Source organism: Pelophylax lessonae, assembly GCF_965119305.1.
Source record: "Pelophylax lessonae genome assembly, chromosome: 3".
Classification (NCBI taxonomy): Eukaryota; Metazoa; Chordata; class Amphibia; order Anura; family Ranidae; genus Pelophylax; species Pelophylax lessonae.
The window spans coordinates 492,423,845-492,440,171 of record NC_138770.1 but is presented as its reverse complement, the minus strand read 5'-3'; the positions used below and the strand labels follow the sequence as shown (position 1 = coordinate 492,440,171).

Below are 16,327 nucleotides of genomic sequence, written 5' to 3'. Positions count from 1 at the left end.
GGCTCACTGGTTAAGGAAGTATATCCCATAGAGAAAACGGCCAAAGGAGGAAAGAAGGGACAAAAAGGAAGAAAATTGCTATGAAGGGCAGAAAGCCTTGGCGCTAAATTTGAACAAGGAAGTAATATTGAATGCGATGCCCGAACAAGGGGGGTCCATCACGGTGGGCCAATATTGGTCTATCAATTACATGTAACAAACGATGTACAGTGTGTAAACGTAACATATGGATATCAAATCCGTATTTCCACAACACATACTAGCCGAAAGGGCCCATAAAGCACCATATATAGCGTATTTTGTGCACAATGCATATGACCATATTAAGACATATCAAGGTAATCTAAAGAAGTAAGTATGGCATATTATATTGGCAGACCTGTTACACATGTATATTACATAAATCTTTTCTATACTCTCACGGATCTCTTTGCCCTGAACGGGCCTTGGGAAACTTGGGCATCCCTCCATACGGTAGTAATACCGTTTTTAATCTGACAGACCGATCCAATCCATTGGTTGGACGCAAAGGGTAGGTTCATTAGCATAAAGCTTGCACTACAAGACAAGTATATAATTGCCTGTTTATGGATGTATAGATATCTATCCTACAATATACTAAGATGTCTTGCTTTCCTAGATATACTAGGTGCTTTATCTGGAACTTTGGGTGACCCCTGAAGAAGGGCTGTATCTATGCCCGAAACGCGTAGGATCGGTTCCGGTTCCATGATCGCCTTGTACACCTGAGCGTCCTCATCTTGGTTCGGTATATGGTCTGTCAAATGCATGCATATTTTAATGCCCTGTATGTGTTTTTGAGTTTTCTCATATTTTTTGTCTTGTATTGTTTGTTTCAAAATTTGTAATTCAATTAAGATATATTTTTATGCAATACACAGTGTCTAACGGCATTTACAGTCCCACTCCATAAGGGGAACCTTTTTTGTATATAGATCCTTGCGGCCCTCCCAATCTGGCCAGCGAGCGCGTGCAGATCTCAGCTCCATGCTAGGTCGGCCACTATATGGTTCCACTGGAGGGATGGGCTTGCGAGTGGGACATCTCGTAAGGATGCACACAACCTGGTCGGGGCCAGAGTTGCAGCTTTCCTTGGGCCCGCAGCATCCCTCGTTCCAAGATGGGAATGGGACCTGCCTGGAGTGCCCCCCGCCAAGTTCCAATGGTATGGAGAGTAGTGCCCCCTCTCCCTCGGGAAGTTTGGGGTGAACGTGGGGCCCTCCCAGGGTCGATAGGTCTCCAGACACCCTTATCTCCCCCCCCCCCCTCACTAGTGGGTAGTGGGGTTTCCCCTGCATGGGGTCCTCCCCTCCTACTCCTGGTTGGGTGTACTGGTGATTTTAACTATTGTTAATGGACAATGTCATTTCAGTGAGGTGAGGTGATCGGTGTCTGTCAGGTGGGCTAAAACAATCAAGTCACCAAGTCGCTGTGCGGTCATATGTCGGTCTTGGGGGGGTGTTGTGTGCTGTGGGGGGTCCCTACCAGACCCCCTGGCTGTGTAACTGCTTCAGGTACTTCACCCGCCTGCAGGTGCCGCCATTTTGCAGCGGTTACATGTGCGGCCGCACGGTGGCCATTTTCCTGAAGACCGGTGGCCATGTTTTGGTGAATTTTGTCTATATATAGCAGATGCTGCGGCCATTTTCTTGTAGCCCCATAGAGCGGTATTCGGCAGGCAGCCTCTACTGACAGCACAGCCGTTCCTCTTCCTTTCGAATCGCCGTGCTACAGGCTGTTGGCGCTCATTCCCCTCTCTCCGCTGCTGATGAGACACGTTTGGTGGTGAGTTCTTGGGCGGTATCTCCCTGCCTGGATTGCTAGTGCAGTGTCCTGGGACCTGTAGTTCCACAGGAATCAGCGCTGCTGGGGTTATTTTCACAGCTTATTGTAAAACTTTATACTGTGTTCCCATTACAACACCAGGGTGTCATGGAGCCTGCTAAACATGTCTCGCCACCAGACCCACTCTCAGAGGGAGATCCTCGGGGTCCCACTCTGCTATGACGGCCATGATGGGGGTCCTACAATCTTTAGTGTCTAAAGTTGACATGGTCTTACAGAAGAGACCTGGCAAAAAGTGCCTTCTCTGGTTTCTTCTGCCTGGGTCTGATTTAGCCGCCACGGAGGCAAGTCACCCCATGGGGTCCACGCACTTTGAGTGCTCTGACAGTGAGGATGATTCCTCTTCCATTCCCTCTGCGCAAGAAAATGCGCTTGTAAAAGCACTGATTTTGTCCGTGCAAGAAACTTTAAAACTGAAGGACTCATGCTGCGTCGGCCGCTCTGGTGCAATTTGTACCCGCAGGCCATCCAGAGTGACTAAAGTGTTTCTCTTCCCTGCCTATTTTGACGAGATCGACGCTAGTCAGTGGGGGTCCCCGAAATGCATGGCTTGCATACCTAAGCGTTTTGCTAGAAGGTATCCTTTTGAAGATTCCCTTTTGTAGAAACTGACAGTGCCAACAGTGGTGGACATCGAGGTTTCTAGGCTAAATAAAGTCATGTAGAGGACGCTCCATTCTTTAAGGATCCTGCAGATAGGAAGGCTGAATCATTGGTCTGCCATCTTTTTACCGACCGTGGCTGGCCGGTTCTGAGACCAGTGTTTGCCATAACCTTGGTCTCTCAGACCTTGACGGAAATGGCGGAGCTGGCGGACCAGTTAATACAGGGGTTGCAAAATATCTGCAATGCCTCCCTGGATGCAGCCCCGTTAGCCTGCAGGGCGTCGGTGACAGCGATGACCTTGCGCCGCAAGATCTGTTTCAAATGCTGGTCTGCGGACCAGACCTCCAAAAAGATTCTGACGGATCTTCCCTTTGTAAGGGACAGTCTGTTTGGAGCCTCCATGGAAGAGTTTATTAAGGGTCCCACGGAAGGCAAGAGCACTTTGCTCCCACAAGTTACTAAGAACAGAGAGCCTCGCTGCAAACGTGGTCCTGTTTCCAAGGCGGGCTCTTCTGGCCTTGCGGATAAGCCCTCTTCCGCCTGAAGGGACGCCCTCACCCGTACTAGGGGTGGGGGGACGTCTTTGTTTCTTTCCGGACCCATGAACCTCATTCATCCAAGACAAATGGGTACTCGAGTTGATTCGGTCCGGTTACAAGATCGAGTTTTGATCCTTGCCCCCGGCAAGGTTCTTCCCTTCCAATTGCCATCCAAATTGTGGCTTCAAGGCCTTCTAGGAGCGGTACAGGATTTGTTGTTACAAGGGGTCATTTGTCCCAGTTCGAGTCAGAATGTTTTCAGGGGTATTATTCAAACCTCTTTACAGTCCCCAGGAAGGAGGGGAAGGGTTGTCCAATCCTGGATCTCAAGGCGCTGAACCACTTTGTGCGGGTTCAGAAATTCAGAATGAAATCCATTCGGACAGTTGTGGCTAAATTATTATTATTATTATTATTATTATTCAGGATTTCTATAGCGCCAGCAGTTTACGCAGCGCTTTACAATGTTAGAGGGAGACAATACAGTACAATACAATAAAATACAAGAGGATTAAGAGGGCCCTGCTTAGATCAAAGGGACTTTCTAGCCTGCATTAATATCAAGGACGCTTACCTTCATATCCCGATCTACATCGGGCATCAAGGTTTTCTTTGATTTGCCATAGGCGAAGAACACTATCAGTTCGTGGTGTTACCTTTTGGTCTAGCCTCAGCCCCTCGGGTGCTCACAAAAGTGTTGGCTCCGGTGGTAGCCTTGCTCAGACAGCGGGGGATTTTGGTACTGGGGTACCTGGATGATCTTCTTCTGTGGGCAGGATCATCTTCTGTCCTGAAGGAGGATCTGGACATCAAGGTGAGAACTCTGCGGGGGTTTGGCTGGACTCTGAATTTTCAAAAGTCAGCCTTGACTCGGTCCACCAGGTTGGACTTCCAGGGGCTGACTCTGGATTCAGCCTCAGCCGGGGTGTTTCTCCCGAAATCAAAACTCTTGAAATTGCAGCATGCGATTCAGCTCCTGTTATCCAATCGCCGGTCGCCTCTCAGAACTCACATGCAGTTTTAAATGTTATTCATTATGAAGAAAGAATTCGAATGCCCTCTCTGCTACTATCTGTTGACAAAGAGAAGGCATTCGATAGGGACCATTGGCAGTATATATCAAGTGTACTATCTAAGTTTGGCTTCTATCGAACGGCCCAAGTACATACTTCGGGAATGCTTTTTAAACCGTTTGTCATATCCAATGGCACATGTCAGGGGTGCCCCTGATCACCATCCATTTTCAATCCCATGATTGAGCCACTTGCAGAATCCATTCGCACTAACCCCCTCATAAATGGTTTTCACTTCAACCAAAGGCCTCATATTATTAATCTCTTTGCGGATGATGTCATCCTTCTCATGAATCCTTCTCACTGACCTCCCTTCCCCAAGTGCACACAACACTAGTCAATTTCAGCAACATCTCCTACTATAATTTTTCCAAATCCCTTATATCAGATCTGGGTACACCCCCCAAAACTAAAAAACTCTTACAAAATAGATTACCATACTCCTGGAGCACACAAGGAATACCGTATTTAGGAATCACCCTAACAAGCTCATATAAAACACTGGCGCAAACAAATTTCCCATCCCTAATAGAAAAAATCAAACTCGAGCTCCTCAACATGTCAGAACATGAACTCTCATGGACCGACAGACTAGCAGCTTATAAAATGATGATTCTTCCACAGATACTATACACATTTACAACCCTGTCTGTGCTGTTAAACAAATACATCTGAAAAGGCAACCGCACAAACGTACTTAAACACAGAAAAATGGCGGGTAGGGGAATGGTGCATATTCAGGACCACCATAGAGCAGCCATACTGGACCAACTCCAACTATGGTTTCAACACCAGGATGAACCATTATGGACAGACATTGAAAAGGCACTATCGCCTACATCAGACCTCAGATCCCTATTATTCTTTGACTCCTGGAGACAATGAGACACTTCCTCTCTCTCTCCACCCACGACAGCATCCATACTCACCTGGCACACCTTGTGTACCAAATCTACCCAAATCTAGACACTCACCATACCCAGTCTCCCCATTAATACAATGGAGGCCATTATCCCCTTCTTGTACACTAAACCACTTCATCTACAAAGCATGAACACAATACAATGCTTTTTCTCTGGAAAGGTATTAAAAACATGGGAACTCCTAACAGCAGAATTCCAATTACTGACCCACACATATTTCACCTGTCTCCGTATCCACACTTTTTTTTATCTAAACACCCACTTCCAGACATTAAAGTGTCCCTGGAGGCCTGGGCGTTCCTTTCCGTGTGTAAACCACCATCCAAGGGCATCTTCCTATTCTACAATTTACTGCAAGATAAAACACTCCCCCAAAAAAACCCAATCTATGCAAAAATGGGGAAAAGATCTAGGCATAGCATATCACATAGTAAAGTGGCAAATAGCACTGGGTTCAATATATAAATATTCACACTGTAATAGGCATTGGGAAATTACATTGAAACTTGTACACAGATGGCACTATACGCCATATAGAATAGCCAAATTCAACCAGAATAATTCACCCAACTGGTGGAGAGAGTGTGGGCAGGTAGGCAGCCTACTACACACCCTGTGGGAATGCCCAGGCCTCACTAGCTTCTGGAGACAGATATTCTGCTTAATATCAAAGACCATGGGAATTCTTATTCCACCCAACCCTGGCTTGGCTATCCTTGGTCTAGGAATAGATCATTATCCACATACAATGAGACCAGAAGTCACACCTATTCTGTTAGCAGCACGCAACACCATTCTCAAAAATGGAAATCACAAGAATCTCCCAATGTATCAGAGACCATAAACATCATTCATACTAACCACACGTATGAAAGACTTCTAGTAATTAACGCTATGAACTGTAGTAAATTCGACAAAATATGGCAACCCTGGCTTGAACAACAAAACAAGACAATAAGGCTATACACATAAAATAAGGATTAATGCACTGTATAAGCCAATCTTTAAATTGTATACCAGACTAGTATTTTACAGTGTACTATATAATGCACTTGTTGGACTCTTCATATTACCTATTGTTACCCCCATCCTAAGACACAGTTTGCACCCTATAGGGGTGTCTGGATGGAGGGGACAATACCCTACCAAGTCTGTATGCATTGTTATAGTCCAGCGACGACTCTTGAATTGTTACTGTACCTTTATCAATACCCACCAGTCATGTACCCTACAGATCAGTATTTGTACCAATGTTCATTCTCACTTTTGTACTTCTTTTTTGTTATGTAAAACCAATAAAAATTTTGAAAATGAATTTACATGCAGGTGCTGGGCCTGATAGTGTCCACCTTTGAGGCCATCACATTCGCTCAGTTCCTTACCTGACATATGCAAAAGGAGATTCTAATCTAATCAAGGGAAATCGTTCCTTCCCCTGTTCTGGACAGTGGTTACATAGTTAGTCAGATTAAAAAAAGACACCAGTCCATCCGACTCAACCAATAAAAAACAGTAAAGAAACAGTAAAGAAAACCCAACCATACAATCTCATATACACAATACTATACTACCCGCAGTTGATCCAGAGGAAGGCAAAAAAAAAAAAAGCAAAGCATGATCCAATTTACTACAGCAGGGGAAAAAATTCCTTCCTGATCACCCGAGAGGCATTCAGATATTCCCTGGATTAACTTGAACTATAAATATTAGTACCCATTTATATTATGTTCACCCAGGAAAGAATCCAGGCCTTTTTTAAAGCAATCTAGTGAGCTAGCCAGAATGACCTCTGGAGGGAGTCTATTCCACATTTTTACAGCACTTACGGTGAAGAAACCTTTCTGTATTTGGAGACGAAATCCGTTTTCCTCTATATGTAAAGAGTGCTCCCCCCTCTGTGTTGACCTTAAAGTGAATAACTCAACATCAAGTTCACTATATGGACCCCTTATGTATGTATACATGTTGATTATATCCCCCCTTAATCTCCTTTTCTCAAGAGAGAATAAATTCAGTTCCTCTAATTTTTTCTCATAGCTGAGCTCCTCCATGCCTCTTATCAGTTTGGTTGCCCTTCTCTGCACTTTCTCAAGTTCCCCGATATCCTTTTTAAGAACTGGTGCCCAAAACTGAACTGCATATTCCAGATGAGTTCTTACTAATGATCTGTACAGGGGCAAAATTATATCTCTCTCTGTGCAGCCCATGCCTCTGTTAATACAAGAAAGGACTTTGCTTGCTTTGGAAACAGCAGCTTGGCATTGCATGCTATTATTAAGCTTGGGATCTACCAGAACACCCAGATCCTTCTCCGCTATGGATTCTCCCAGTTCTACTCCCCTAGTATGTATGATGCATGCATATTTTTAGCCCCCCAAGTGCATAACTTTACATTTATCAACATTAAACCTCATTTGCCACATAGTTGCCCAATGAATGGAATAAGCCCAAGGGTTTTGGTCTCGGGAGGAGTCCAATCTGCCGATCAAGATCCTGTAAATTTGGGCGATCAGGCTTTGCCTGTCCCGGTGGACAGAATGTCTGTAAGGATTCAATCGGACAACGCCATGGCCGTGGCATATACTGTATCAATCACCAAGGGGGCACCAAAAGTGCCCTAGCTACCAATGAGGGGGACGGTATTCTAAGGTAGGCAGAACGCCTTTTTAGAGTGCTCTCTACTATGCACATTCAAGGGGTGGAAAATTGGCAGGCGGACTACCTCAGTCGTCAGGCACTGTGTCCGGGCGAATGGTCCCTTCACCCAGAAGTTTTTCAGCAACTGTGTCTTTGGTGCGGGACTCCCGTTGTGGACCTGTTGGCCTCTCGGGTCAATCGGAAGGTTCCGAGGTTTGTTGCAAGGTCTCAGAATCCTCTAGCAGATGCCACAGATGCTCTAGTGACTCCTTGGGGCTGGTATCGTCCGATTTATGCTTTCCCTCCAATACAACCTTTGCCGAGACTTCTGCGCAGAATCGAGGCAGAAGGGACCCCAGTGATTCTGGTGACCCCAGACTGGCCTCGTTGGTCCTGGTATGCAAGTTTTGTAAGACTGGTAGCTGATGTCCCTTGGCGGCTTCTTCTCAGAGAAGATCTTCTATCTCAGGGACCGATCTTCTATCCTGCTTTAGGGTTGCTGGCTGTACCGGCCTGGCTAATCGAGGCAGAAACCTGGCTATTAAAGGAAAGAAATCAGGTGCGCTAAAATTCACTTGTGTCACAATTCAGGGAATAGGTATGACACTAGATTGAGTGTCTACCTTATACCTGTGATGTGTACCTGGGTTGATGTGCACTAAAATGGGTGTACAGTGAGTACTATGCGCCCTAGTGCATAAACATGAATAAATCGTGGTAAATAGGTGATGATAAATCAATAATAGTGATGCCAACATAAACCGAAAGGTGCGCAAAAGTATTCAAAGAAAGTGTCCAATAATTTGGTGATTGCCACCTAGGTGTATAGTCCATAGACCTATAAGAGGTGCATAAAGTCCCAATTGTTCCCACACAGGCTGTGATGAAATCCACACAGTGGGTTCCTCTGGGTCTGTAGGGTGCAATGGGTTCCACCACCTAAATGGGGATTGGCCCCTTACCATAGAAAAAGAGGTCAAGGGTGGATAGTCAACCCAGTAGTGTCTTGGGGGTTCCAGGAAGTCACCGTGAGATATTCAGATAATAGGTATAGCCTCTTACCAGATCGCTCTATATGAAGACAATTGTCTCACTATTCTCTCAGCGACAAATCTCAATCCCGGTCCTCTACACTCCTGGGTATTTCTCTCTGCTGTCACGGGTGAGGGCTTCCACATGTGTCTCACAAAACAAAATCAGACCATAGTGCAGTACCTTTGATGGTTTATTAAACAAAAAGATGCGATGCACTTACATTTGGTAGTCTAATAAGGATCACAGAAACCAATACCGATGATGGAGAGGCCGTGGCCGCCTGCAGTGCGGTCCTCGGCGACTAGCGATGACGACGCGGCGCTCCTCTCTGACGCGTTTCCACTAAACAGTCGTCTACGGAGATAGGAGTGAGCCAGCATCGCCATCAACCGCCCTTAAAAATCTTGATGTGCGCCGAGCTTCCGGTGTCCGCAATGTGTGTCTTCCTATGCGCGCACCGGAAGTGACTTCACACTCAGGTCCGCCCAGGAGACTTCCTGTTTTGAAGAGGTAAACATCCGGATCAAAGCCAGAGATGTCCCCATTCTATTGTACCGATCGGCACCTATACATTAGAGCCCGATCGGACTTACAGCAACCGGAAGCTGGGTCTGAATTCACTTGAACCATATATTAAAGGGGAATGATCCGACACAGGATGACTCCATTCCAATAATGTACAGTACAGCGATTGGAATGTATTATTCCACTATTAAAAACAATAAAACAATTTAAAATCATAAAACAGTAAAACAATATTAAGAAATTGCCTACGTGTTATTTCGTATGAATTGTAAGGCAATGTGTAAAATGCAGAAACCTGGCTATTGAAAGCCAGGTACTGAAGGATAGAGGGTTCGCTCGGTGATTCCTACTCTGTTAAAAGCTAGCAATCTACTTCCCAGAAGATTTACCATCGAGTTTGGAAAATATTACTTGGTGTGAGTGTCGGGGGGGGGGGGGGTTCGGGGGGGGTTCCCCCTGCTCCTTTTCGGTATGACGTCTGCTGGAGTTTCTCCAACATGGTGTAGATAGGCGTTTGGCTCTGGGCACCATTAAAGGCCAGATTTCAGCTTTGGCAATTTTCTTCCAAGGGCCATTGGCAATACATTCCTTGTTTCACTCTTGTTTCACACAGAGAGTCCTCTGCCTCCTGAGGGTGTTTTTTTCTGGTAGTGAGCTCCAGTTGTTCCTGCTCCTGGTTTACCTGGTTGGCTAAGTTTTAGCCTTTTTTTGGGGGGAGTTTTGTTTACTGCTGTGTTTTTCCCACCCCTCATGCTGATACTGCTTTGGGACGTCACATGTCAAATGAAAATATGAAGCTGTGTCCGTCAATAAAGGAAAGGGAAAACTGGATTTTTGTCTTACCGTAAAAAGTTTTTCTCTGATGTTCATTGACTGACACAGCACCCACCCCTCTGTGGAGTTGGGTTATGCATTCTTCTGACACTGCTTGTTACAAAACTGAGATCCTAAAGCAGGAAGTGGGAGTATACCCCCTGGGACTGCCCTATAGGCTTAGTTAAGCTTTGTTAACCCTTTTCTGCCTAGGGTCCTACTCCTAGGAAGAGCAGCATAACCCATCTGTCAAATGAAGATATGAAGCTGTGTCCATCAATGAACAACAGAGAAAAGGATTTTACAGTAAGACACAAAAATCCATTTTTTTCAGTTACTGATTCAAATAACCGTCTCATAATCATCACTTTTGCAGGTCATTTCCTTCTGACTAACCTGCTGCTTGATAAGATGAAGAACTCTGGTCAGTCCCGCATCATCAATGTTTCTTCCTTAGCGCATATAGCAGGGGACATTGACTTTGAAGACTTAAACTGGGAGAAGAAGAAATATGACACAAAAGCAGCTTATTGCCAAAGCAAGCTGGCTAATGTTTTATTTACAAATGAACTGGCAAAAAGGCTACAAGGTAAGTCAGTCATAAGAAAACACCTTGTTTGTGTAGTTTTTTCATAATCAAAACATACCTCTTTCTTATGCCCAGTACACTTGATCCGAAAATCGGACGACGCTCCGTCCGTTTTTGTTTGGTTGCTAGGAACTCTCAATTATATTCGCAAATGGGAGAGGTTACTTACGATACGAATTTTCTCGGACGATGATTCAAAAGCTTCCGGTATGCGTAACCACGCCATAGCGTGTGAGAAGAAATGATGTCTACTGCTCATGCGCTGTCTACTGCTCACCATTTTTTTCGGACGAACAACATACTGATAATACGATTATCATACGATGTGTTATAATACGATCAAAATTTTTATGCTTGCACGACCGGATAATATCGGGCGAACTGTCGTGATCGCCTCTCGTAAGCTGTGTACTAACGATCAGATTATCGTCCGATCTTTTCACAAGCGTTATTTTTCGTCCGAATTTCGGATCGTGTGTACGGGCCATTAGAGGGCTTCAATGTAGGCCAAATTTCCATGGGTGCCGACACCCATAGCCTATGAATGGGCTGTGTGTTTATGTGGCTTGGGCTGCCAGGTGCTGCGTGTTGGCAGCCCATTTAGGTCTATGGGGACACAGCAGCTGCACTGACATAGTTACTCCTCCCAATTTGAAAAACATGCGGATAAGCAGCCCTAAATGCAGACTGTGTGCATTTGGGGACGCTCACCTGCATGTATGACAGATTTGGATGAGTATCTAATTCTATGCAACCCCTGTGTCCCTATAGACTTAAATGGGCTGCCTACACGCAACACCTGGTGGCTCAAGCTGCATGTTTATTGAGGGAAAAAAAAAGGTTGCAGGCTATTCTATTTCTTTAAACGAACCACTAAGTGAGGCAGTCTACTTGCTTTTATCCCATAATCAGTTCATATGTGAAAAGTGTATCCCCTCAAGTGTAAAATATCAAACTTTGTTGTCTTGTGGAGCTTCCTGGATTTTAGGTTGTTAATGTTCACATGACCTCAGTCTTTTCTTCTGTTCAAATTTGGCTCCTCCCAGTAAGAAGCCCCACCCCTGTAATCCAACGGTAAATTGCCAAGGCTTCACAATATTTAAAAATGTGTTTAATGTTATGTTTGTTAAGGGTGTATATTTAACATTTTAATTTTCCATTTTGTTTTTTGTTTTTGTTTTTATAGGGACGGGGGTGACTGCAAACTCTCTGCATCCAGGTGTTGCAGACACAGAACTCGGCAGACATACGGGGATGCACAAATCTGCATTTTCTAGTAGTGTACTGGGTGAGATAAACATTTCCTCCAAAACACTTGTGTCCATTCCAGTAGTTTAAAGCTGGCCAAACACTTATAAAACAGATGCCGAATCTCCCTATGTGGCTACTGTATTCCGACAGCTGATTAGATGCAGCTTCTGTTCAGCCAGCAGTTTTCTGCCCATCTCCCTTGATTTTTCAGTCAAAGGATGTCCAGTGGAGTGGTGTTGACAGGGCCACTAATTGAATTAATTTTAATCCCGTTCATTGGAAATCAATCAGAATTTGCTCAGTGTATGGCCAACTTTAGTCTGCTTTTACATACTGCCCTGCTACTGAATAGCTACATTCAACTTGATAAATAACTAGTAGTTATTTGTGTTTTCATGTTGCAGGTCCCCTATTTTGGTTCTTAATAAAATCACCAAAACAGGCGGCACAGTCCAGCATCTACCTTGCTGTAGCTGAAGATCTTCAAGGCAAATCTGGAAAATATTTCAATGCACTAAAAGAAAAAGAGCCTGCTCCACAAGCTTTGAATGAGGAGAGTGCAATGAAACTTTGGCAAGAAAGTGCGAAACTTGTACATCTTGATGAAGCATTACAAGAATGTAAAGTATAGTCAGGAAATGATAAAAATGACACCTATTACAATTATTTTCAGTCACGGGTCTGTGTAAATAATTTGGTTAAGTGCTTTATTATTTTATACTAAAATAAATTAAAGCTATTGTATGTGTTTGAGGTATTACATTTTGGTGTCCCCAAGGGATAACGCTGTATATTTCCCAAGATGTAGAAATCACAGATCTGATAATAAGGGAAGTAAATGAAGGTGGGGTTGTTATGGTGCCTAATTCCTCACAATAAAGGGAGGAGGCTGTAGGACAGCTCTGAGATTCTATCAATTCTCAAGCCTTGGAACAAGATCCTGTCAGGGCTTTCCAAAGTTTAAGCCCCATACACATGGGCCGAATGTCGGAAGACATCAGCCAGTTTAAAAAAATGTCCGCCACTCTGCCCCTGTTTTGTGTCAGGCGGTCCGACAGAAGCTGGCTGTTCGGCCGGCTTCTGTCGGACAAGCATGCTGGAGAACTAGCTGCCCACTTGCTCCCGGTCAGCGCTCTCAGCCAATGGCAGAGAGCACTGACTGGAGTGTTCTTGTGGGTGGGGGGGGGGGAAGTCCCTACGTCAGAACACAACAACAGTAGGGGAGATAGCTTTACTAATGTCAAATTTTTAATACAGCAGCTCCGGCTGGAGCTGACAGTTTTTTTTTCAGCTCTGACTGGAGCTGACATTAGTTATATGATGGATTAAAATGAGCAATGCGGGCTGGAACCCAATACCGGGACTTTATAGCCCGCCTTCAGCATGACTATTATGATGGAGTATTTGGCAACGCTCGACCAGGCCCTACTCCAGTGCCCAAGATCTATGGGGGTCGCTATGTCACACTCTCATCGGGCGATGTACTGGAGGGATGTGGACAAACCCCCTGTGTTCAAGGAGGAATAATTCACAGAGATGGTCCCGCAAGCTCCTAGGGAGTGTAGGCAGATATGCTCAAAGGCCATTTTCTGAAATGGAAAGGAAGAATATCATCTGGGCAGGCCACCAGGAGAAAGCCTGGGGTTTTTCATGTCCCAATGGGAAGAGGGGGCTGTTTAGGAGTGGGAGGAATAGGGACATCAACTTGCTGGAGAGATGGACCGAGTCCCAAAGGCATAAGCTGTGAATCATAAGAGGGCTCGGGGATGGTAGTTTAGGAGTAAGCAACAGGAGGGCTGATGTTGGGACGGGTGCGCAGTTGGGGATTTGCAGAAGCATCCATGAAGGGAAGTCCATATAAACAACGATACTATAATCTGAAAGTTTCAAAATTAACCTTATTCCTCACGTTTTGCATAAGGGAGTAGGTGGGAAAGAGTTTATTGGATTTGCTGAAGATCAGAGCCTCCAGGCTCATGGCCACATTGCTCCCGTTGCATAAAGGAGGATGAGTATAGATGGGTCCACAGGAACACCTTCCGGAACCATGACTCTAGCAATATGTTGTAATTGGGCAGCGAGGTAATAAAACCAGGGGTTTGGTAAGGCCAAGCCTCCCCCCTCCTTTGGTCTCTGCATTTGTTCCAGTTTAATTCTAAGAGGCCTAGAATGCCAAATAAAAGTTTTAAACATAGAGTTGATAATATAAAACATTTTTAGGGAGATAACCATCGGAGTATTGTGCAAAACATAAAGAAGCTGTGGCATAAAAATTAATTTTAATTAGGTTGATATTCCCAACCACCAAGAGCTTGTGTGGACCAAATTTTGGCCTTATCTTTAATGTTGGTAAGTAAGGGGCATAAGTTCAGATGGACGAAGTTAAACGGGCTGGGGATAACGAATATTCCCAAATACTTAAAGCTAGAGGAAACAGGGATGTTTTTGAGAACTGTCCCTGTAATACTGGAGGTATCCTCTAACAGCATAATTGAAGATCTGGACCAGTTTATGGAGAGCCCTGAGTACTCGCCAAACTGGGTAATGACAGCCATGGCCTCTCAAAGAGAAGTATTAGTATCTCCCAGGAGGAGCATGGTATCATCCGCATAAAGCATCAATTTATCTTGAATCTCACCATATTAAAACCCACTGTTAGTTGAACAGGCACAGATAAGAGGCGCCAGTGGCTCATTAGCTATATCGAAAAGTAAAGGGGACAATGGGCACCCCTGGCGAGTGCCCCTACCTAGAAAAGTTGGTGAAATACATCCCGCCTCTCTGATGGCCCTTCGAGGAGAGCTATATAATACTTTTACCCATGAAAGGAAGATCTTCCCAAAACCAAATTTCTCCATTGTTTATTGACAGATGCAGCTCCATATTCTTCTTGGATCATCATTGGATTATGCTGCCCCTACAGGAGTAGGACACTAGGCAGGAAAAGTCTTTACCACGCCCATGGGGCAGTCCTTGGGGGTACACCCACTCACTCTGCTATAGGCATTTCGTTTTTTCTGCCTAGTTAAGGAGTAAGGACCTAGTTCCCTGCTGGGATTTCAGTCTTAGCATGTTTTTTATGTAAAAAGGGAGCCTTGGGTCTAAATGTTATTTTTTTTAGCTAGTTGTAGTTCTCTCAGGAACATAATCAACAGTCGGACTGGTCATCGGACTGGATATTCAAGATCCTTATGGTCACCCAGTCTGGCCAGCGAGCGTGTGCAGGTCGCAGCTCTGCTCTAGGCCTCGCCACGACATAGCCCCACTGGACGGGGCTGGCCCGCGAGTGAAACACCTCGCCAGGATGCACATGACCTGGTTTGTCTTGAGTCGCAGCGTACCCCTTGGCCGTCAGCACCCTCACCGCAGGTGCTGACGGCCAAGGGGTACGCTGCTTGGCGCCCACCTGAATATTGTTGGTATGGTGAGTAGTGTCCCCCCATGTCTCTTCCGGTCTCGGGGTATACGTGGGCACCTCCCTGGGACAGTCAGATCCTCGGGTTACCCCCCCCCCCATCCCCCATGCCCCCCTCTTGTATGTGGGGTGCCTAGGGAAAATCCACCTCAACCATCCAAGGCTCCCCCCTCAGGCTTTCTTCCACACTCTTTCATAGGGGGTCCCTACCTTAGTCGGGTATGGTGCAGGGGCTATAGCTGGCGATTGTGGCCCTCAGGGGAGGCACGCTGATCGCGCGATCCACTGGGGGGGGGTTAATCCTGGTGGGGGTCCCTGCCACCCTATGCCTGATGATCGCTAGATCCCTCATGGGATCCTGTAGTCTGCATGGCATGCCGTGGACACCGCCATTTTCCAGTATCAGCAGTATTAGGCTCAGCAGCCATCTTTTAGTGGTTTCCCATTGAAATGCAGCCATTTTGTTGTGGCCTCCCCATTGAAATGCAAGCGGCCATTTTCTCGTAGTCCGAGAACACTGTACAGCAGTGAGTGGCAAGGCTTTAACTCTAGTACTGACCCAGGTATTTCCCCTTCCCGTGAAGATCGTTTTTCTGCACATTTCATGCCGACTCTGCTTTCCCTGATATTGGGAGTTGGTGAGTAGATTGGGGTCCCTTTAGGTCACTCTCTCACTCTGCTATATTGCAGTTTAGTGTGTTGGAACTTGTAGTACCCCTGGTGCAGCGGTATGGGGCTGTTTTCTTAAGTATTCGTAAAGTGACACTGTGTTGTCCCTGGGATAAAATGCAATCCCAGGAGCAAGTCTCACCTACTGATCCCCTCCTTGGTGTTTGCGGGGACCTCTGGGTCGCAACCAATGTCTGCCTTAACGGCCGTTTTTTAAGCCCTGGTGTCAAAAGTTGAAATGGTTCTAAAAAAAGAGGACTAGTAAAAAGCGCCCACTACCCTCACCTGCCTCATCGGTATCCTCAGATTCTGAGGTTGATATGGCCGAAATGGATGCGAGTCACCCTGAGGGATCTGCGTCATTGCACTCTGATGGTGAGGATGAA

At 45.6% G+C, this 16,327-nt stretch overlaps 1 protein-coding gene across 1 annotated transcript in view; it reads left to right on the top strand.

The window, feature by feature from the left end:
- Positions 1 to 12,619, top strand: part of RDH13 (retinol dehydrogenase 13) — a 52,725-nt gene extending 40,106 nt beyond the window's left edge. Inside the window, exons 5-7 of the mRNA XM_082252607.1 lie at positions 10,394 to 10,606; positions 11,793 to 11,894; positions 12,262 to 12,619. Coding sequence (XP_082108733.1) covers positions 10,394 to 10,606; positions 11,793 to 11,894; positions 12,262 to 12,488 — 542 coding nt within the window. The 3' untranslated portion in view covers positions 12,489 to 12,619. The remainder of the gene's footprint in view (positions 1 to 10,393; positions 10,607 to 11,792; positions 11,895 to 12,261) is intronic.
- The last annotated feature ends 3,708 nt before the right edge of the window (positions 12,620 to 16,327 follow it).